The following is a 21,983-nucleotide window of genomic DNA, read 5'->3' as shown; positions in this document are numbered from 1 at the left end:
TTTAGGGGAGCCTGGCTGGCTCAGCATACGACTCTTGATCTCGGAGTTGTGAGTCCGAGCCACACGTTGGGCGATAACTTTCTGAAAAAACTCCTGAGTTCCAGAGCTTCTCAACTCTTGACTTTATTCTTCACTGTTTCTGCATTAATATCCTATTCTTATTAGTCCTCTCCATTTTTTCTAACAGACTTCTGTAGTCATCGTTAGAAATGTAAATCAGATAGCACCCTTTGCTAGTATCCTATAGCCTTCTGATGTGTCTCTCGCCTAATGGAATTCTTGTCCCATTTTAATACCATGCAAGGTCTCCACTGGTTGCTATAAACGACATGTCTATGAAGTGCCTTCAGGAAAACCTGTTACGGATCAGGCCGCCATGGACAGGATCACTTGGGCTACATGGACTAGGTAAGAACTGACTGAAGGTCAGCCAGGAAAACTGGAAAACCCTATTGCTTAACAGTTAGAGCCGTTCCACTAGGGAACAGTAGTTGAGTTTTATGTTTGTTACCATATCTTGAATTCTTCCAAAGAGGCCGATGATATAGTCTCTCATGCTGGAACTCCTCTTCATTGAACATATTCCCAAATGCTTTATCAAGGTTAAAAGCCTTTAAAGATGCCCTGATATTTTCCTTAACACATTAGGTTTAATAACAAGCAATAAAACCACATACTGGGTACTGTTAAGCAATTGTGTTATTTATCTAAAGGAACGCTATCTTGCAGTTATTAGAAATGGAACCTTATAAATTTGCTATTTAACAGGTAACCATGAGTAGTCATCTTTTTAATCTATCAAATTCCTAAAGCATAAGCATCTTTTAATTTTAAAGTAACATAATTAAGTAGAGATTAATTACCAAAAAACTTTTTTAGCGTGGTACATGTTTGCTATGGATTTTCTTTTATTCCTTCCCTCTAGTATTCTAGGGGATGAAGTTACGGGAATCTGGTCCCGACACACTGAGAAAGCCAATGTCAACTGTGCCTGCGTATCTCATTCAGGAATCAGCCTTGTAACAGGAGATGACTTTGGCATGGTTAAGTTATTTGACTTCCCGTGTCCTGAAAAATTTGTAAGTTTGTGTTTGGTTTTGCTTTTTATGTAATTTTACTAGCAGTTCAGACATCTGATCATTACTACTTCTTCCCCCATAATTTAATAGCTAAATATGTTACTGTCTCCTGATTTGGAAACACTTATGTTCCTAAAATTTTTTCAAAACTTACTAAATCCCTTACTCTGAAGTAAAAGCTTTTAGAAATCATCTCCCCATGCCCCCAGGTAACACCATCTTTGCAAACTATCCTAATAACGCTGTGATTAGCCTTTTTATCAAACCTTCACTCAGTTACGAAGTTTCAAATGCTTTTCCTCAGAGGAAAATGTTCAGAGTCCTGCCCCGAGAACCTGGTTTGTGTTAGGTGCAGATCCATCGGCTAACATGAGTAGCACTGGCTGTGGTCCCAACTGCCTGCCTCTCTTCACGGCCCCTGGGATGCAGATCTAGGGCTCCTGACAGGAACCTCTGATTTCTGTGTGCCTCACACAACGTCCTGAGCTTTGTTTCTCATCGTTTTTCAGGCAAAGCACAAAAGGTTCTTGGGTCATTCACCTCATGTGACCAATATTCGATTTACCAGCGGCGATCGACATGTCGTTAGTGCCGGAGGTGATGACTGCAGGTGGGTAACTGTCTCAGCCCAAGAAGAGCAGACTCTCTCTTGCTCGTTCCTAAGAGCCCTGGGATCACTGCCTCAGGTAACAGACTCTGAGTCAACCACAGACGAAGGCGGCATAACCGGCTGGCTCCGTGGCAGCACAGCACGTGGGGCAGTACGAAATAAAAGGAGTTAATGAAAAATTTTATACATTTGATTTGAAAGCTCATTAAACTTCTGAAAATCTAGGAAAATAATGAACTCACTGTTTTGTCTCTGATTGCAGTTTATTTGTCTGGAAATGTGTACATATGCCTCACTGAAAGATACGGATGCTGAGAAGAGACCAGAATTACAGAAGAGGAAAAACTAACAACAACAAAACAAAAACAGAACCAAACCTTGCATGGGCAAGTGGTGCTAACTTAGGATTGTTAACAGGGATAAATGCCCAGAGTCATCCAAACAGAAGACAGATAAGTTCAAAATATTTGTTGTATGCACTGGATAACTGTCCATAATCCATACACTGCCAGACAATTACTTTAAGAAAGGATTGAATAAATACTCGGTGAAAGCCAGCCCCCCAGTTTGGGGGAGTGTGCAGACTTGGCAGACCTGCTAGGAAGGCTTAGGGGACAGCGCCTCTCAAAAAACAAAACCTTAAAAACCCAAGTTGCTTAATTTTCTTCGTCTCTTTAGCAAAACTGTTTTTCTTTTTTAGAATTTATATTTTATTTTCAAGGTTCATTATTTAATGACTTATTTTATCCTTGTGTTTACATAAGGAAAGGAAACACACCATCACCTTAGAGGATCACAGTTTTTAAAAGGCAAACATTTTCCCTAAGGAAACACACACGAGCTTTACTGGAGAAGATAATGCTACGTAAGCATCAGTAAACCTCTTTTTATAAAGGACATTTTTTTTCCTGGCAGTTTTACATTCAGGAACAAATCCAAAGTTAGTAATATATGATCACTACATTTTCATTTTTGAGCTGTCGATCCTTTTCTGTTCGGAAGTCATCTTATAGCTGAAAAATTAACATGAAAATATAACATGATTATAGCCTCATTAATGAAAAAGTAGTATGACGAACAGTCCTTTTCAGGGGTGTACAGGTTAAAGTTCTGGACAGCAGTAGTAGTTAGCTGGGAGAGCATACCGAATATTTAAAGATGTAGTGTAATAGAAACACTTGTTTAATATGTAGACTGAAGTGTTCAAGGTCACATTTACAAAGTCAAACAATTTAGTAAGCTCTTGAAATAAAATTTTTATAGCTTTTTTCTCTACTGGAAAAATTTATTAGACGTATGCCACCCCATAGGCTGACCTCCAAAAGGAATGAATACAGGTCCACTTGTAAAACTTGTCCATTAAAATTCCTTTTTGGTGGATTAGGGCTTAACTCTTAGATATTTATCCCTATTCACTTTAATGCTGCCAAAGATCAGTACTTGCCGTTCAGGAATTTGCTGTTTAGCCTGTCCGTAGTTTCCTGAAGATGGGAGATTATGTAGATTGCTATTTAAAAATATATTTTTCTAAGTGTGAAAAAGTTTAAGATGCTCTATTGGTCCTATGAATTTTATTTTAATGTGTTAATTATCTTTGTAGCATAACAGACCCCTTCAGGTTTCTGGAAATCTCAGTCTGGTTTGACCAGACATGAAGATTCCTGATACCTATTTTGTATGCCCAACACCTTGTAAATACTGAAAACAGAACTGTAGGCTGAACTGTATCACAAAAAGCCTAACCAGTGATTGAACATGGTCAGTTTTAAAGCTCTGAACAGTAGCTGTGTCTGAAGGACTGATTAAGGCATTAAGAAGCTTGAAACATAAGATCATATTCACATCAATGGATTCTCCTAAATTAAGCCCAATTTTAGAATATACTAATATTAAATTTCTGTCCATGTATATTATTATAAAGAGCCATTCAATAAATTAAAGAAATTCCCCTGAACCACCCCCCCACTCGCCCCCTCTATCTTTGAGCCTGTTCAAATTTTCCTTCTGAGCCAAAGCTTCCCAGCTTTTGACTAAAGAGAAATTCCATTTCTATTACAGTACATGTAGAAACGCTAATTATAACCTTAGGTAAAAGACTTAGGACAAAAATGCCTCCGCTGCATTTTTGTTCCCCCGAGTGGCCAGCCTGATAAGCCAGCTTTAATGACTGTTATCAGTTTCACGACTAAAACTCATGTTGATTTTAAGTAGTTCTCCCACCACCACCTTGTTTATTCCAGCCATCAACTAAGGGAAGGTGAATAACCACACAGGTTATGAAGATTCTGCCCTGTGTTTATTTTTTTAACCCAGAGAATTACTTTTGTGTGCAGTATTTGACTAAGCTCCTCAATTTGTCACCTGAGATCTCTGGCCCCTTCAGTCCCGTTTCCGTACATAAGCGCACGCCCGAGCACACTGCATCTGCCGCCCCCGCCACTAGCCACCTGGTTCCCTCCCTTGTTGCGATGCTTTTTGATGGTGGTTCATTTTAAACATTTGTTGGGTAACTTGGTCTAGAGTCAACCTTAGCTTGCTTGTAAAACACAGCAGCTGGAAGGTAACATTAAACCCTTAAAGGGGTTTCCAGGCAGTGTTTATTAAATGGCAAAAACTATCCGATTTTAGCATGTTCTTGACTTGTGAAATGCCTGAACCAAACCACTTAGGCCCCGTTTCCTGTTTATGTTCTTTGTAGTGGATTTCTAGAAATACAACTTAAGATGGTTTACATCTTTGCAGAAGAAATCTAAGTAGCACTGGAATGAACAAACGCCTTAAATTCAGGAGTCTTGTCACCCCAGCCTAACTCGGTGAGAGCTCTGTGCCATCCTGGGCACGGTCTTTCCTCTTCCATGGTTTCAAGGTTTTTCTTAGGAATCGGCACAGCAAAGTGCAACTTACAGCTGGTTTAATAACTGGTTAATTCTTTCTTCTCCCAGTGGAAAAGCAATGGCCACAAAACGACTGCTGGTTTTATGCTCTTAAACATGGACTTTTACACATGCTGTTTTGTTATCCCTCGGGTATATAACTAACTAGTCAATGAACTTTTTTTTTTTTTTATAGTTAATTTGGTCCTGAGAATGTTTGAGTCTCTCTTTTGCATTAATTCGATCTGTTCTAACCAACTTTTAGCTTTATTTTTTTAAAAATTGCTGTACATCAAGTCTTTAAGATCAGTGATCCGTTGGTTATTTAATTCTAAAGCATCTGACACTTCTTGCCTTAACTATTTCAAAAACCACACACAGAAGCCTGTGTACGGATTCAGTAGTCCGAGAGGTTAGTCCTGTTTTGCAGTTTACCCATCTGGTTTCTGTAATTAGTCATTTAAAATGTACTATTTAAATCTAATTTTTACATTTAAAAAATTTTTTGTGGTTATTTCTGAAACTGTTACTTTTTCAGAATGTGAGAATATATGTAGTTACAATCTTGTGAGTTTGAAGTTTGTTTTCTGATACCTTCTGTATATAGCATTGTAAAAAAATTTTTGTATAATTTTGTGATAATGCAGCCCCAAAATATTTATTTAAAAAGTGTATGTTAATAGTAAATGAAAGCATTTTAAGGAACTGTTCATCTTTTTTTGCATTTGCCATTCTGTGTTTACCCGACCCACCCTATCCCAGAAGGTAAGAACCGTTAGTACAACCACAGCAGCACTCAACCCAAGAAGCCTGTGTTCTCATGCTTTTCAAACTAAATCATTTAAAAGCAGGACTGAATGACTATTTTAAGCTGTCTCCACACTTCTGGCCAGTCTTCTGTTTAAAAGGTTGGATTTTGTTCACTTTTCCCAAGGATTAGAGTAAGGATGCTCCTCTCACTGAAGCCCCAGTACTGACACTAACCTGAAATAGCAGTGTACAAACACGCCTCAAATGCTTTAATAGAATTTAGCTTTTTCTTAAACGGTCTTTTCATAGTCAAACAACAAAAAATACCCAATGTTAAAACCACTTAATAAACTTACAAACTTGAAAAATTAGACACTTCAGATAGGCAATAAACTTCGTATTATGAAACCAATATATTCCAAGTTTCAAAGGTTTGACAAGTTCTGCAGAATATTTTTGCCAGTAGATGGAAACTCCACAATCTTCTGCCAAGTAGGACTGTCATTCACTGAGTAAACAAAAAATTTTAATTAACTGCTTTACATTCATACATACCCAGCTAAGGAGTATTTTCACACAACAAATATTTGTTCTACAGATTTACAATGTAAGTATAATGATGTGTATTTAAATTTATAGGCCACATTAAAACTTTCTTCCAATGTTTTACATTACTAATGCCAAGAAAACTGATGTGAGATTTTTAAGCAGTATATACGCAAGGTGAAGCAGCAATCACTGGTAAAACGAAATCTGGAAACAACATTTTCCAAGGACCATGTATAACTGAAACAGTAGAGAAAAATCAAAGTGATCATCTCCCCCAAGTCTACCTGGTCTGAGGTCGAATCCATTTCAAGGCATGTCGTGGTGGCACAGTAATGGTGGGATGATAAAATGTGCAGTCAGGTCTTGTACACTGAGTGTTAAATCTGCAGTGCTAAATACAAACAACAGTCTCAACATTTGCAAAGCTAATACAAATAAAAAGGCAATTTGAGAGAAACATTTAATGGGGCAAGAGATACAATCTAACAATATTTTAAAGATTTCAAAAGTAACCTCAGTATACAGTACCAACTTCTACTCACCCTCCTTATCAGCCCAACATCCCTTCTATCCCTCATGCCCCAGACACCCTCATTTATGCCCAACTGCAGTTGGGGGGGAGTGACGGCCAGAGAGATCATTCACTCTGAGCAACTCAACAGGTGGAGACACATCCATCTTTATAGCACACAGAAAATTAAAACCATCAGCACAAGTACAACTGGACTTCATCATCTGTTTCTGACATGAGGTGGGGGTAAAAAACCCCACCCACATGCTTAGGTGCAGAGAGGAATGGAAACTAAGCAAAGGGAAGCTTCACTCTGAGAGCCTAGAACATTAACCTCTGGTTCAGACCAAGAACTACAAGGTCTGAAAGACCAGAACATTAACTCTTAACAAAAACAGAAATTGGGGGGGGCGGGCAGGGGAAGACCATGGACACACAAGATAATCAATTTGCTAGTGTTCTTCCAGGCCTCAGAATTGAAAAGTTGTCACTAAATCATTTTTTGGGAAAATGAAAATTCTTACTTTTGGATGATAGAAGGGACATTCCATTTTCTTACAAGCAGGGAAATAACGGCACAGTTGACTACTAGAAGGTGAGGCTGGTGTTGCAACTGCTGACAAAAATAAGAGCAAAGATTGATCAAATTCGGCAAAATCATCTGTAATGCAATCTACTGATGTTTTTATGGACCCATTTTAAAAATATAAGATTTATATATTCATTAGATAAAATATTTCAGAATGATACTGAATAGGCACACCTACTCTTTAAAGACTGGTTAGGTAGGTTAACTGATTCTGGCATGATAACTTCTAAAACTATTCCTTTTTTCTTTTAAACTCAGTTGATGGGGCGCCTGGGTGGCTCAGTCATTGGGCGTCTGCCTTCGGCCCAGGTCATGATCCCAGGGTCCTTTCCTGCTCCGCGGGAAGCCTGCTTCTCCCTCTCCCACTCCCCCCGCTTGTGTTCCCTCTCTAGGCTGTGTCTTTCTCTGTCAAATGAACAAATAAAATAAAAAAATAAAAAAAAAAAAACTCAGTTGATAATCACAAAATGTCATTTTCTATTTTTTACCTACACAGTGTCACTAACCTGGTTTTGGAGGCAGTACTGGAATTCTTCTACTCATATGAGTGAAGGGACAATCTGGTTTAGTACATTTTGCATCATATTTACAATTTGGATGAACAAACAAACATTTTTCAGCAAATTTACAATTGGGGAAGGCTCTATAAAACAAAAACATTATTCACATTTAATCTTCTCAATGCATTAGGTTTTTTTTTTTTTTTGTAGAGAGGCTCATTATATTCCATCACTACTTTTTTGAGAAACACAGAATAGAAAAAAGGGAAACTCAATTTTTTCTTACACTAAGCTTTATGCCCAATGTGGGGCTTGAACTCACAACCCAGAAATCAAGAGTCGCATGTCTACCGACTGAGCCAGACAGATGCCCCGGGAAACTCAATTTTTAAATGAGGCCAGATCTGGGGCACCTGGGTGGCTCAGGCAGTTAAGCTTCTGCCTTTGGCTCAGGTCATGATCCCAGGGTTCTGGGATTGAGCCCCAAGTCGAGTGGGGAGTCTGCTTATCCCTCTCCCTCTGCCCTTCCCCATTTGTGCTCTTTCTCGAATACATTTTTTAAAAAATCTTAAAAAAAAAATGAGGCCAGATTTCAAAAAAGGACACAGTAGTCTATTCTGAAGCCTAAGGTAATAAGATTTTCAACTCAAGCCATGACCATGAGAGACAAAAGGATTTTTTGTGTTAAGAATCATACCATTTCCTCTGTAAGATCTATGTTTGCAGTAATTTATGAACTCAATATACTGAGCATAATATATGTGCAAGGCACCACTCCAAAAAGACTCATTCTGTGGTCTCCCCCTCCATGTACATCCATATTATTCTCACATCCACATTTCTTAAGTCAAAACATGGAGATTCCACCTCTAGGACCAAAATAGATATTTTTTTAAAATCTAAAAGCCACCTCTCAAAGATCATGCCATTGAACCAGCCAACTGGTAAGGAAAAATTACACCCAAGTCCAAAATGTTTTGTCACATTACCTGTAACTAACTGTGTCCCCAGTGCCTTGAAAGCTGTGGATATGTACATGAATACAATGCATTCAAACCAGGGCAGTTATATAACCATCTCCTTAAATGTACAGAAGCCTTCTCCCACTCCCCACTCCCTCAAACACACACACATATATTACACAAGGATGCTATTCTGGGAGGGCAATGGTTAAGTGTCACTGCATTTAGTTATACGAGTCAAACTGATCCACAGAAATGAAAAACAAACAGAACCAGCTCTAAGATCTAGAAATTAACCTGCAGATCAGAATCAGCTTGCTGCTGCTACTCACTTGCAAGGTGAAACAGGATGATGGTAAGCACACTCATCGCCATTTTTACAGGCAGGCCAGTACTTGCAACGCTCCAAAAGTTTTTCTGGTTTCTGGACCACACTCAGTTCACTCATCTCAGCTAAAAAGGGGAAAAAGTTAAAAGTATCTCATTAATTATGATCAATTCCGTATATGGCACCTTTAATACATTTCCCTCAAAACCCAGTCTTAAAATCTTATGTTCTTCCATGTCTATGATCATACAAAATAAAGGAGTCCAATATTCTGGGTAACACAGGTAAGAGCCTGCTAGAAAAGGTCACCAGGAAGCACACTGCAGTTCTCACTGTAAAAAGCAAACCAGAGAGGGATGCTGCAACTAGAGCCAAAGCTCTCACCCCAAGCCCCCTGCTCAATATTATTTCAGAGCTGAATTAAAATATGAGGGGGGTGGGGAAGGATGTCCAAGTAGGGAGCCAATAAAATGAAATGAAAACTGCAAACACAAGGTGAAAAAGAATATGAACTGGGGCGCCTGGGTGGCTCAGTCAGTTAAGCATCCAACTTTGGCTCAGGTCATGAACTTGGGGTCCTGGGATCAAGCCTAGCAGGGAGTCGACTTGAGGATTCTCTCTCCCTCTCCCGTCTGCCCCTTCCCGTCCTCATGCTCTCTCAAATAAATAAATCTTTAAAAAAACAACAACAACAAAGAATGTGAACAAATTCTCACGTTCAGACATTATGAGTGGTTCATACACAAAAGTGTTCCCACTCACTGAGGTACACACAGTTCTAAGTCCAGGTGATAAACTCACATCAATGTGAGGAAAAGTTTCTTGCTTAAAATGTGTCACAAATGTCATTACCTACAGGGGCCCGCTAGATCACCCAGCAGTGAGCCTGGCTGGATAGAAGATGATCGGTGGCAGACAGCCTTGGTGGGGAGGAAACAAAGGTGGGTAAGAGCAACCAGGAGAGCAAGTGCATGCACCATCCACAGGGCTCACTGCCTGCCTGCCACTCCCTCTCGGGGTCGTGTCCAACGACAATGTCAATTACTAGGGCGTGGGAAAGTGGGCCTGTGCTTCCAGATTGTCTCCCGATTCAGAGAAAGCCAAAAACCTTTTTATATGACATACAAAGCTTAAATGCAGGCAACTAATGCCCATTTAAAATGTAAAAAGGCCAAAAATTCACACCCAAAGGCCATAACAACCTGACAACTTCTGGACCAAAACACCCTAGCTTTAAAAAAAAAAAAAAAAGCATCATGGGTGTTACAAATTAGGGTTCACATTCGTAACTATAAAAGCAAACATCATTTCAGCCACATTGCTCTATTCCTCTTGCCTGAGATCAGGCAGTTCAAATTTGGCTCTGTAACTTAGCTGAGCTAGACACTTTGGACAAGTCTTAACCTAGTACCTCAACTTCAGTTTCCTTATCTATGCAAAAAGAAAATAATGTCTTCCTTAGAGTTTTATGATTGAATGGAAACAAAAATACAAAGTAGGCGACCAATCAAAACCTAACAGTGCAGCAGCTGGTATTCTGAGAACTTACTGATCTAGTGACCCAACCTCAGTCTTCATTACAGGAGAACAAGGCACACAAATCCAGTCCTGGAGCCTAGACAGGAGGACCATGAAAGGGCTACTGTAACACTATGCTAGGGGCGCCTGGGTGGCTCAGTCGGTTAAGCATCTGCCTTCGGCTCAGGTCATGATCCCAGGGTCCTGGGATCGAGCCCCATATCAGGCTCCCTGCTTAGTGGGGAGTCTGCTTCTGCCCCTCCCCTCTGCTCATGCTAATAAATAAAATCTTTAAAAAAGCCACAAAAAACCCACAACTATGTCTGATATATAGTTTTCCATGCTACTTTTAAAACAGTAAAAGTCACTGTTTAGCTCCAGGATATAAAGGTATTCTTAGTCTCCAATAAAATCTTGCATGGCCGGAAAGAGCAGTTTTCTCCAATTTTAAGTGTGTCTAATATCCTGCCTGCAGGAAATGTGTCCTACCCTCCTCCTAAAGAACATACTTTAGACTATGGTATATACATGGGAACCCAGGCCAAATGAAAGAAGTTAACAGAATACCCAAGAACAGGTTGGCTGGAAAATGAAGTAGTTAGATACTCATGGGCAATATTAGTTAAATACAAGGAAACACTATCTTTCTAATGGAAATGTTGGGTCATATATACAAGAGGTCTCGATTCTGGTTTTCCCCAACATTAACCTCATAAGCCATTAAAAATTTTCCTGTTTAAGATTAGGCAAATTCACTTTTTTTTTTTTTTATGTTTTATTTATTTATTCATGAGAGTCAGAGAGAGAGAGAGAGACAGACGCAGAGGCAGAGGGAGCAGCAGGCTCCCCGCCTAGCAGGGAGCCCGATGCGGGACTCGATCCCAGGACCCTGGGATCATGACCTGAGCCGAAAGCAGACGCTTAACCATCTGAGCCACCCAGGCGCCCGCAAATTCACTTTTTATTGCAAGTTATAAAACCTGTGCTGCCATTCAAGGGGCGGGGGAGGGCGGGGAGTGCTGTTGACAGCACCCTTGAAACACTGGACAAAAAGCCAGCAAAAGCAATCACCAAGTTTCAAATTCCCTGCTTGGAGGGGAAGAGCAAGAAGGACCAGAGCCTCTCTGTGACTGTTATTCAGTCTCTCGGGCCTCACTTATGTTCCAACTATTACAAAGCTTCATCCTCGAGCAGCAGTGAAACAGTGAGAGTCCCAGATCAAAGCAACGGCACAGGAGGCTCGCGCTCATCCCCCTGGCCTCCAGAAGGGCCACGGCACTTGTGAAACCGAGGCAAGAAGTCTAACGTGTTACTTAGAGGGGCGCTGCTAGGACATATACACCAATAAAGCCTAACATGGACATCTACATTTAAACAAAATTAGACCCTAACTTTTTCTCTCATTTGAAACAAAATACACAGGTTCAGGAAATCTGTACTGCATGACTATGGCAGTTCTTAACCACCTGTGTTACCATTTAAAATTTTTTCTTCCTTTTGATATGGTCAGACTTTCAATTCCCCCCACCACTCAAAACTAGGACATTATATTATTGACTGAGGCGAAAAAGCTTTCAATTCAACAGTGGTATCTCCTCACTCACTCATGATCTCCCTCTAAAAGCTATGATATTTTTAGCAACTGAAAAAGGTATTGAATACATCTTCATGTTTCTGCCAAGAGGATTAACTTGGAAAAATATCGAAACCCATTACCGTTTTTTCTTCGCTTCACTACTATTCATTTTTAAGCTTCAGTAATTGTCTCCCCTCCCAATAAAGGTGTTTCTAAACATCTTACAAGACAGAAGGAACACAACTACCATTCTCTTGTCACAAATGAAAACGTCCAGCAGTCTGTGCACCTGACACTGGGCCCAGGGAGAGAACAGCCAGTGATAACGATTCATCTGCCTAAAAGCAGGCTGTTATCTGAACAGAGTTCATCTCGTGTCTACTAAATACTTTGCTTCAGTATTTATTAATTTAAACATAAGGCTTTGCTAAACTTCCCAGCAGTATCTTGATAGATTAGGTGAGAAATTCCTTTCAAGGGAATTTCACTGAGGTATAAATAGAATCAAAATCCAAATTCATTTTTCTGTCAGGTTAATTTTAAGAGACTATTACTGTTACAACAAAGGGACAGTAACAAGTATAGTTTCTAAAGGAAAAAAGGAAACAAGGTAGCAAGAACGAAGGCTGATCCTTTCACAGGCATGGTTAAGAGGTACTTTGGCTCTCAGGGCTGAGCCCATGGCAGCCCGGGAGCAGTGCCCACTACGGATGGAACTCATTGTTTTGTCTGAGAGAAGAAAAGAGGCGGCTACTGAATTACGATTAAGAGCAAGGCCTCCAACCAATATTCATTCCAGGTAGAGAGACCGGTCCCAGGTTTCCTGCACAATGACAGCACCCTGGAAAGGGAAAATCTGAGCTCTCAACACACCATTTGAAAAGCTACCATTTGGGTCATCGAGCTGCCTGCTCATCAACTGCAAGTGCTGTGGGTGGAGGAGACCTCTGAGTCCCTTGTTTGAGGCTGCAGTTTGGTTTACAGGTTTCACTCCTTCAAAGCACATGTCCTCCTCTTGATCTGACATGTATCCTGGGGGGCTGGGGACACCATCCAGCGTCACTATAAACTTGGGACTTGCAGGTTTATCTGGTTGTACAAGATCTCTGCCAGACAGATAGAAAATACCATAGAATTAGGGAAACAAATACAAAACGCTGAGCCTCCTACAGTGCTCTGCAGCAGAACTATCGCTCCCTTACTTGGTGGTGGTCTCTTCAGTAGGAAAAAAACCAAACAAATAAACTCAGGAGGACTTCCAGGTACGGCCCTGGTGGCTTCCGCCACGACACCACGGCCATGGCCAGTTGCTGTGGCGGCACAGCCAGCGACCCTCCAGGCTGCACTAAGGACAATCTCCCCTCCACCCTGAGCATCATCGTCCATTTGATCTTCACAGGGTCACATAGAAATAAACTGAAAAATCAGCATCTATGCTCAGAACACGTGGCCAGCAGTTCTATATTTACACTGATTTTATTATCTGTATGTTTGTTACTTTATAGAATATTTAGTCCATTTTCTAAGGGAGGAATCACCCCAATCTGATCTAACTGCAGAGATTTCCTGATTTTGATCACCTGGCTTTTAAATTTCATTTCCTGGATGTGCTTAAAGGAAAGAATCTTATTTACAGAGCTAAATCATACATGGACTTATTTGTAGGTTAACAGATTTCTGAACAAGAAAGATGAACTGTAATTTCTGAAAACTGAATTTGGCTTACTATTTATTCACAGCCTACCGACTGACTCAATAAAAGCACTCTACACTGGGGGCTGGGATGGGGAAGAGGGAAGCTGGGAACTCACATTAACCTGCACTATCTAATCAACACAAAAAAGCTACACAAGAAAAAGAAACCATCTACCGTGTCTGCATAAGGTGTCCTGAAAGTACCCGAAGGGTATCTGCAGTCTTCATCCCCGACTCTTGGTTTGGTGCCACTACTATTTCCTCAGACAGCTTTGGCTTCTTCAGAATAAATGATCTTGTGTCTGCATGGACCATGGATTCCATGTCATAGTAATCTGAGCCAAAGAAATTGGCCATAAATGTTTACTTTTGAATATACCTTGCATTCCCAACATCACACACGTGAGAAGAATGTCAATCTTTTATATATTTGTAATTTTTTCAAAGGAAAATCACAACGGTTCTACCCAGGAATAGCGCTGCAATTCTGTGCCAAACACCTTTTCAAGGAAGTATTCCTTTCCTCGGGCTAGGGCTTCTAATCAATACTCCCTGCCTACGGTACAGAAAGGTTCTTATGTGAAGCATCTAGTGGGATATGAACAATACAAACTTACTCTAAGTACAATAATATCTTCTAAAATTATAAAGAAAAATCCTCATATTCCCTCAAACTATGATATGAAGGCTGCTTAAAAATTTTTCTAAAATGTTTTGTTCATTTCCCACAGTACCACTGAGAGAGAACACGTCCTGATGAAAAGAATTCACCTGGCATAATTTCTGCCTGGTTGTACCAAGAAGACTGTATTGGAAAGGAATTTTAAGATGAATGGGCATTTAAAAAAAAAATACAGCAAAGAAAACACTGACCATCAGTGCAAATAACCACAGCTCATGCCATCTATAATATGCTTCTTAACCCTGACTACTTCATAAAATATGCCAAGAGCCCAGAGTGGAGATGGGTGACCTACTGCTATGCCATCAACTGACAGAAGTTAGTGAGTTGCACTTCTCTTAAGGTTAATAGGCAAATAAGAGACCAATATCTACAGGATGTCCATTCATGTTCATTCAACTGAACAAACCAAAAACCTGAGAACTGAACACTGTGCTAGGTACACAAAGAAGAAAAAATAGATGTACACACAATTTCAGAACAGCATACCCTAAAAGCTAATCCTAAAGGAGTAAGAACCAAGTTTTGGTAGAATACAGGAAACCTACTCGAGCTAGGAAATCCAGACAAAGCCTACAGACGATGGACATCTGAAGCAGATGTTAAAGGAAATGAACAGGCTAACCAGGGTGGGGAGCAAGGAGCTGGACAATAAACAGAGCGTGGCAGGCAGAGGAAACCGCACGGAAGAAGGCAGAGGCTTTCATGAGACACAAGGAATCTAAGACCTGCTGAGAAACGTGGTGTGGATGGAGGGCTGTGTGCAGGGAGGGCTGAGTGGCAGGGAAGGCTGACGCATAAAGGATCTTGTATGTGTCAATGAGTCTGGATTCTGATCTAGAAGTCATCAAGAATCAAGAGAGGTTTCTAAGAAGGGAAATGATACGATCAAACTGGTTTTTGGAAGAACAGGTAGTATGGAAGGCAGTCCTAGAGCTCAGTTACTAGGCTGTTGCCCAGGAGACACAGTGAGGCTCTGAATTAAAAGATTCTCAATCTTTGTCCTATTTGAGCCCACACATGAAGGAGAGAAGACACACTGCACACACCTCAGCAGCCCTGGCACCTCACAGTAGCTGCATGTTCAACTCCCATCCTGGGAACGAAGCAGAGCTGCCTTCCCCCACGAGGGCCGGAGAGGGTAAAGATGCAGATGGAGGACAGCGGAAGGAGAAACTGGATCCAGGAAACAGGGGACAGGAGAAAGAGCAGACTGAAAAGGGGGCAGGATAAATTTCAATTTTAGATTTATTTAGTTTGAAGTCTTTGTGGGGCTCTCAGACGTTTAGAAGTTGAAATAAGAGGCGAGAGAAATAAGAGCAGCAGCATTCCAACTGAAGGTCAAAGCAGCGCTGAATCAAAGCACACACATTCATCGCTGCCATCTCGCACGGGGAGCCTGAGCAGGAGACTCCCCTCCTCCATCAAAGGAGACCAACAGGCAACTCGCTGTTCTTCAGTGACTCCCTGGGGGCTCCCAGCTAGCAAAGGTAGAGTCTAGAACTTAGTCCAAGGCTGCTGCCCTTTTTCTCACCACCCAGCCCTTTCCGAGGCAAAGCAGTTCTACCAGTTTGCATCTTGGGAGAATATAAAAAGAGATGAAAATAATGCTAAGGGCAGGACACAGGATAAAATGAACATTTCGAGGGGTAGTACGGGAGGAGAGGAGGTGATAAAGGAGAATGACATGGAATTAGTAGAGGAACAGAGATCGTGAAGTCCTGGAAGCCAAACAAAGACTTAAGAAAACATGGGAACGATGTGTCACATACTACAGAGTTTAGAAAAGTGAGCACTGAAAACACAGCTTTTCATTCCACATAAGCCGCTAGTCACTTCTACAAGGTTCACGGTATCACCTGGGTCAAAGAGGAGCAGACAGACGCGAGAGTTAGTGACATCTTCTGGGTACAGACTACCGGCTGAACCCATGCATTTGGTTTCCTCCTAAAACCCCACTAAAATGTCAACAAAGGGTTAATTCATTGAAACATAAACTCACAAAGAAAACAACTGTAAAAGGAGACATCCACATTTTGAAAGTGAAAAACTAAGATCTTCAAAAGCTGAGTCTTAAGCCAATAATGAAACAATTCAATGTGGATCCCAAGATTCTCCAAAGGCTGGGTAACTGGCAGCACAGGGGACCTTGGGAAGAGGTGGAAGACAAGGCCAATACAGGTGTGTTCAAGGTCCATTCCAGAAGCAGTTATGTCTTCCTAAACTAGGAATTTGTTTTCTTCATTTCTGATCCCTATCACACCTGTTCCCCTACCTCTATATTCAAGTTTTTTGGAATAGCTGGAGACATGCCTCCCCGATGGTCAATATTGGAGTGGCCTATAAATGAAGTATCACCACTTTGATAGATTAGTGCTGCAAAAAAATAAGCTAAATGTATACTATTAAAATTTTTAAAAGCATTTAGATTTCCTGATAACCCTTGACTATTTTCTCCCTTGGAGAAGAGGGAAGCTTAAGACTCTTGGAAAGGTCAAAACAGAGAGTCTCTGGACCAAGGGATGCCAGCCACATTGAAAGAAGTACCATTCTGAAAACTGGGAGGGGGTGTTAAGCAAGCATCACATAGTAATTAAAGTTGAGTGCCTCCCCCAGCCCCTTTTCCTCACTTAGCTCCCAGAACACTTGACAGCCAATCCACTACTTTGAAAGATCTTTCTTTGGAGAAGCTAACCAGTCCAAGAGGAAAAGCCTAAAGACGGTGACCTCACGGTGCCCCTAAATTAGAGAGACAAATGACTCTCCACTGCAGGATCTATATTCAGATGTGAAGTCAAAAGCCCTCCACCCTGACTAATGAACCCAGAATGCCAATCAGCTTTTAGAGTGTCCCACTCATAAATATAAGACAACCAAGGATCCCCAGACATCTGAGGAAAACCTGTCACAAAAGACAGCAATTGAAACAAACAACTTGGAAAAAATAAGACCAAGAAGGGAGGGGAAAAAATACCCAAAACTATCTTTAATATCCTCAGATATTAGATACAGATATTAGAAATAACAGAGAGTGTTGCATACATGAAACAAAGTCAGTATGTGAAAAACAAGTAAAAGGAATATGAGGAAACAAGAGGGCTCTCAGGAATAAAAACCATGACAGGAGGTAAGCAAAGAATGTAGTCAATCATAAGCCTCGTAGAACTAGATGCTTCAAACTGTACGTGCACCATGGGAAAAAAAGAAACATTAAAGGAAACAAAAAAGAATGTGCAAGTGCCAATGAAGTGGATACAACATACACAGAGCTTAGCTGCCAGACATTTTGAAAGAAAATACCCTTATGTGGAAAGCAGGATGGAATGTGGAGAGATGACAGGGCAAAATCAAGAATGGAGAGTATCTAAACACTTAGAAAGGAGAAGCCAGGAGAGAGGCAGAGACTAAAACTACAGGAGTGTGGGGGCACTCCAGTGTTCATCAACCGGGGAGGATCTGGCTTCTGGGTGGAAGGCAACCCTGAGAGGACAAGTTCCTCTTTCTGAGACAGAGCTAGATGGGGTAAGGGAATATACCTATTGACTGTGGGGGCCTGACCAAAGGGGAAGAAGAGCCACAGGGAGGGGTCAAGGCAACAGAGATTCCAACAATGGGCAGGTGTAGGGGAAATAGAAGGAAACAGAAAAAAGAAGGTTTCTGAACTGAAGATTGCAGGCGTCGAATGGCTCCCTTCATGTAGGCAGCATTTCCTGGGGACTGTACATGCATGTGGCAGGGGCTGGGCACTGGAGAATGCAGAGATAAACAAGGCACCTGGCCCTGTCCTGAGGTAGCCCCTGGCTTACGTGTCTATGCTGGGGGCGGGGGGGGGAACAGGCAAAAAATTAAGCTATGGGGACTCTAAGAACAACAAGTTCTCGCTGTGGCCCTGGTGAGGAGATTCTAAAGTGAAATAAAAGTGAGGATAAGGTTGAACAGGCTACAGGACAGTAAAGCAGTTCAGGACATTGGAAAAGTAGGGTAGAAAGGAGAGCAGGGTAAGGATTTGAGTTGTCCCTAGAGGGGAGTGACAGCCAGAAGATTCCAGGGACTCAGGTGAAACAGCACCAAAGCAAGGAAGTTTCTGAATGAGACGAAAAATACAAACACCATAAAACATGAAGAAAATGCAGATCTTGTCTCCTGGCCCTAAAATATTTTCACAATCTAAATATAGCATCTTAGGGCAGGATCTAAGATATACAAGATACATTAAATGAGGTGCAAGAAATGGAAATAGCAACTGAAAAATGCTAAATTACAATGAAAATTTAAGATTATTACCAACCTTGACCGATCTGTAGAGTTTCTGCCATTACTGGGTCAATTTGCAGTCGGGATAACAACTGCCTCTGCTGAGTTCCTAGAATAACAAATTTTAAAACTTTACTAAGCTTAAAAAACAAACAATACCAGCATGTATGTTTCCCAGAAATGAAGCCTGAAATAATCTTCCTGGGTTTTTAACTGGAAGTCTTAAAAATAATTGATTAGCTTCAACACTGCAGTTTAATAATACTTATAGACCAAAAGTCTGAAGACAAAAATCTGTACTCCGAGTTAAACCAAAAATGGCATTGTAGGACATTTCCTAGTTCTCCCTTTGTCTGGAAGCCAGTTTTCTTGGACTGGAGGTAAAGCCTGGGAATAAAGGTAAAGGCTGGAAAAACCAGGAGGAGGTGCTGCGTGGACCCAGAGCTTGAGCCATAACTGACAGGCAACAGCCAAGTGCAAGATCAAAATAAGAAACCTCTCCCTCCATGACCTGGGCTCTCACCATTACAACTCATGCCACACCCCTAGAATTGTAAAACAAAACACAGCAGAGTTATCTGATCAGAGAATTCCCAAAAGACAAACTGTAAGCTTAGACTGATACAAAGAAAACAATGAACAAGTATGACATTCAAGAGATCTAGAGTCCAGATCCTACATCAGCATGAAAACAATCCTCTGGATGGCTCAGTCAGTTAAGCGTCTGCCTTCGGCTCAGGTCATAATCCCAGGGTCTTGGGATCGAGCCCCGCATTGGGATCCCTGCTCAGAGGGAAGCCTGCTTCTCCCTCTCCCCTGCTGCTCCTTCTGCCTGTGCTCTATCACTCTCTGTCAAATAAATAAAATCTTTTTTTAAAAAATTATCTGAATCTCCTATAAGAAAAGATACTCAGCTAGAGTATTTATGATTTCTTTAAAAAGTTCTTAATTTCCTCAGTTACACTGCAAAATAAAACAAAGCAGTGACAAAGAACGGATTTTCTCGATCTTCAATGTGAAGACTGGGAGGATGTCACACTTCTCCAAACCTCCCCCCCTCCACAGTGCTTAGGCGATAGTAAGTACTCACTTGCAGATTTATTTCTTTTAAGATTTTATTTATTTGAGAGAGAAGGAGAGAGAAAGAGAGAGAACACAAGCAGGGAGAAGGGGCAAAGGGAGACGAAGGAGACTCCCCGCTGAGCAGGGAACCCGATGTGGGACTGATCCCAGGACCCTGGGATCATGACCTGAGCTGAAGGCAGACACTTAATCGACTGAGCCACCCAGGCGCCCCTCACTTGCAGATTTAAAACAAGTGTTATCAAAAACAAAATTAAGTGTTATCAACAATGCATTAAAATAATTATTCACCATGATCAAGTGGCATTTATTCCAAGGATACAATGATGGTTCAATATCCGCAAATCGATCAACATGGCACACCAAATTAACAAAATAAAAGGCGAAGTAAGAATCATGATTCTCTCGATACATGCAGAAAAAGCGTTTGACAAAATTCAACATCCATTTATGATAAAAACTCTCAACAAAGTGGGTTTAGAGGGAACATACCTCAACATAATAAAGGCCATATATAACAAACCCACAGCTAACATCATACTCATAACATCGTAAGATCAGAACAAGACAAGGATGTTCACTCTCGCCACCTTTATTCAATATAGTACTGGATGTCCTAGCCACAGCAATCAGACAAGAAATAAAAGGCATCCAAATTGGAAAGAAAATTAAGAAATAGAAAAAAAAACCAAACAGATGACATATTATATACACAAAACCCTAAAGACCCCACCAAAAAACTATTAGAAGAAATGAATTCAGTCAAGTTTCAGGACACGTAATTAAGATACAGAAATCTATTACATTTCTATACACTAATAACAAAGCAGCAGAAAGAGGAATTAAGAAAACAATCCCACTGATAGCTACACCAAAAAGAACAAAATATCTAGAAATACATTTAACCAAGGAGGTGAAAGACCTGTACTCTGAAAACTATCAGATAAAAGAAACTGAAGAGGACACAAATGAATGGAAAGATACAACATGCTCATGGACTGGAAGAAATAATATTGTTAAAATGTGCATATTTACCAATTAACCTATGATAAAAAAGGCAAGAGGGGCGCCTGGCTGGCTAAGTAGGAAGAGCACACAACTCTTGATCTCCAGGTTGTGGATTCAAGCCCCATGTTGGGTGTAAGGACTACTTAAAAAAATAAAAAAAAAAATGGCAAGGGGCACTTGGGTGGCTCAGTTGTTAAGCGTCTGCCTTCGGCTCAGGTCATGATCCCAGGGTGCTGGGATCGAGCCCCGCATCAGGCTCTCTGCTCCTCGGGAAGCCTGCTTCTCCCTCCCCCACCCCCCCTGCTTGTGTTCCCTCTCTCGCTGTCTCTGTCAAAATGAATAAAATCTTAAAGAATACAATGGCAAGAATCTACAGCAGGGGAGAGTCTCTTCAATAAATGGTGCTGAGAATATGGACAGCTACATGAGAGAAAAAATTAAATTGGACCACTTTCTCATACCATATGCAAAAATGAACTCAATTAAATGTAAAGTGTAAGACCTGAAATCATAAAACTCAACAGAAATATAGGCAGTAAATTCTTGGCTATCCCTCTCAGCAACATTTCTTTGGATTTGTCTCTGTAGGCAAGAGCAACAAAAGGAAAGCAACTGGGTCTACGTCAAACTAAAAAATCTTCTGCACAGTGAAGGAAACCATCAATAAAATAAAAAGGCAACTTAGTGAATGGAGATATTTCCAAATGATATATCCAGTAAGGGATTAATATCCAAAATATATAAAGAACTCATAAAACACCAAAAACCCCCCAATCTGATTAAAAAATGGGTGGGGGGGCGCCTGGGTGGCTCAGTTGGTTAAGTGTCTGACTTTGGCTCAGGACAAGCTCTTCTTCAGGCCAAGCGCTTCTTCAGGCTCTGCACTCAGCAGGGAGTCTGCTGATCCCTCCCTCTCCTCCACCTTGTGCCAGGCACACACACTGTCAAAGAGATAAAATCTTTAAAAAAAAAAAAAAAAAAAAAAGGCAGAGGACCTGAATACACATTTTTAAGATTTTATTTATTTGAGAGAGAGAGAGAGCAAGAGAGAGCGCACATGCGCAAGCAGGGGCAATAAGAGAGGAGGAAAAGCACTGGAGCAGGGGCGGGAGGAGGAAAGAATCTCAAGCAGACTCCATGCTGAGCACAGAGCCTGACTTGGTGCTTGACCCTAGGACCCTGAGATTGTGACCTGAGCCAAAACCAAGAGTCGGACACTTAACTGAGTCACCCAAGTGCACCACTGACTTTTTTTTAAAGAAGACATTGAGATGGCTACCACATGAAAAAATGTTCAATATTCATCAAAAAATGCAAATTAACGGTCCTGGGTGGCTCAGTCAATTAAGTAAGTCCTGATAACAAAGCAGCTCAGGTCATGATCTTGGAGTCCTGGGATTGAGACCTAGGTAAGGC

General features: G+C 41.0%; 2 protein-coding genes across 11 annotated transcripts in view; one reads left to right on the top strand and one right to left on the bottom strand.

The window, feature by feature from the left end:
* The window catches only part of EML5 (EMAP like 5), a 168,591-nt gene extending 163,319 nt beyond the window's left edge, over window positions 1–5,272 (top strand). The window contains exons 41-44 of the mRNA XM_078054081.1: window positions 305–408; window positions 926–1,079; window positions 1,589–1,689; window positions 1,952–5,272. Coding sequence (XP_077910207.1) covers window positions 305–408; window positions 926–1,079; window positions 1,589–1,689; window positions 1,952–1,988 — 396 coding nt within the window. The 3' untranslated portion in view covers window positions 1,989–5,272. The remainder of the gene's footprint in view (window positions 1–304; window positions 409–925; window positions 1,080–1,588; window positions 1,690–1,951) is intronic.
* The window catches only part of ZC3H14 (zinc finger CCCH-type containing 14), a 52,608-nt gene continuing 32,558 nt past the window's right edge, over window positions 1,934–21,983 (bottom strand). For 2 of the 10 annotated variants that reach the window (XM_078054082.1, XM_078054086.1), the window contains 8 exons: window positions 18,511–18,585; window positions 13,716–13,875; window positions 12,719–12,951; window positions 8,756–8,876; window positions 7,468–7,604; window positions 6,897–6,988; window positions 6,146–6,252; window positions 1,934–5,820 (listed from right to left, as the gene is read on the bottom strand). In XM_078054082.1, the coding sequence (XP_077910208.1) occupies window positions 5,814–5,820; window positions 6,146–6,252; window positions 6,897–6,988; window positions 7,468–7,604; window positions 8,756–8,876; window positions 12,719–12,951; window positions 13,716–13,875; window positions 18,511–18,585 (932 nt within the window). In that variant the 3' untranslated portion in view covers window positions 1,934–5,813. The remainder of the gene's footprint in view (window positions 5,821–6,145; window positions 6,253–6,896; window positions 6,989–7,467; window positions 7,605–8,755; window positions 8,877–12,718; window positions 12,952–13,715; window positions 13,876–18,510; window positions 18,586–21,983) is intronic. The other 8 variants (XR_013440804.1, XM_078054083.1, XM_078054085.1 and 5 more) reach the window with 8 other exon arrangements.

The sequence above is a fragment of the Halichoerus grypus genome, chromosome 8 (assembly GCF_964656455.1).
Source record: "Halichoerus grypus chromosome 8, mHalGry1.hap1.1, whole genome shotgun sequence".
Classification (NCBI taxonomy): domain Eukaryota; kingdom Metazoa; phylum Chordata; class Mammalia; order Carnivora; family Phocidae; genus Halichoerus; species Halichoerus grypus.
The sequence above is the reverse complement of the archived record's forward strand: the minus strand, read 5'-3'. Positions and strand labels throughout refer to the sequence as shown.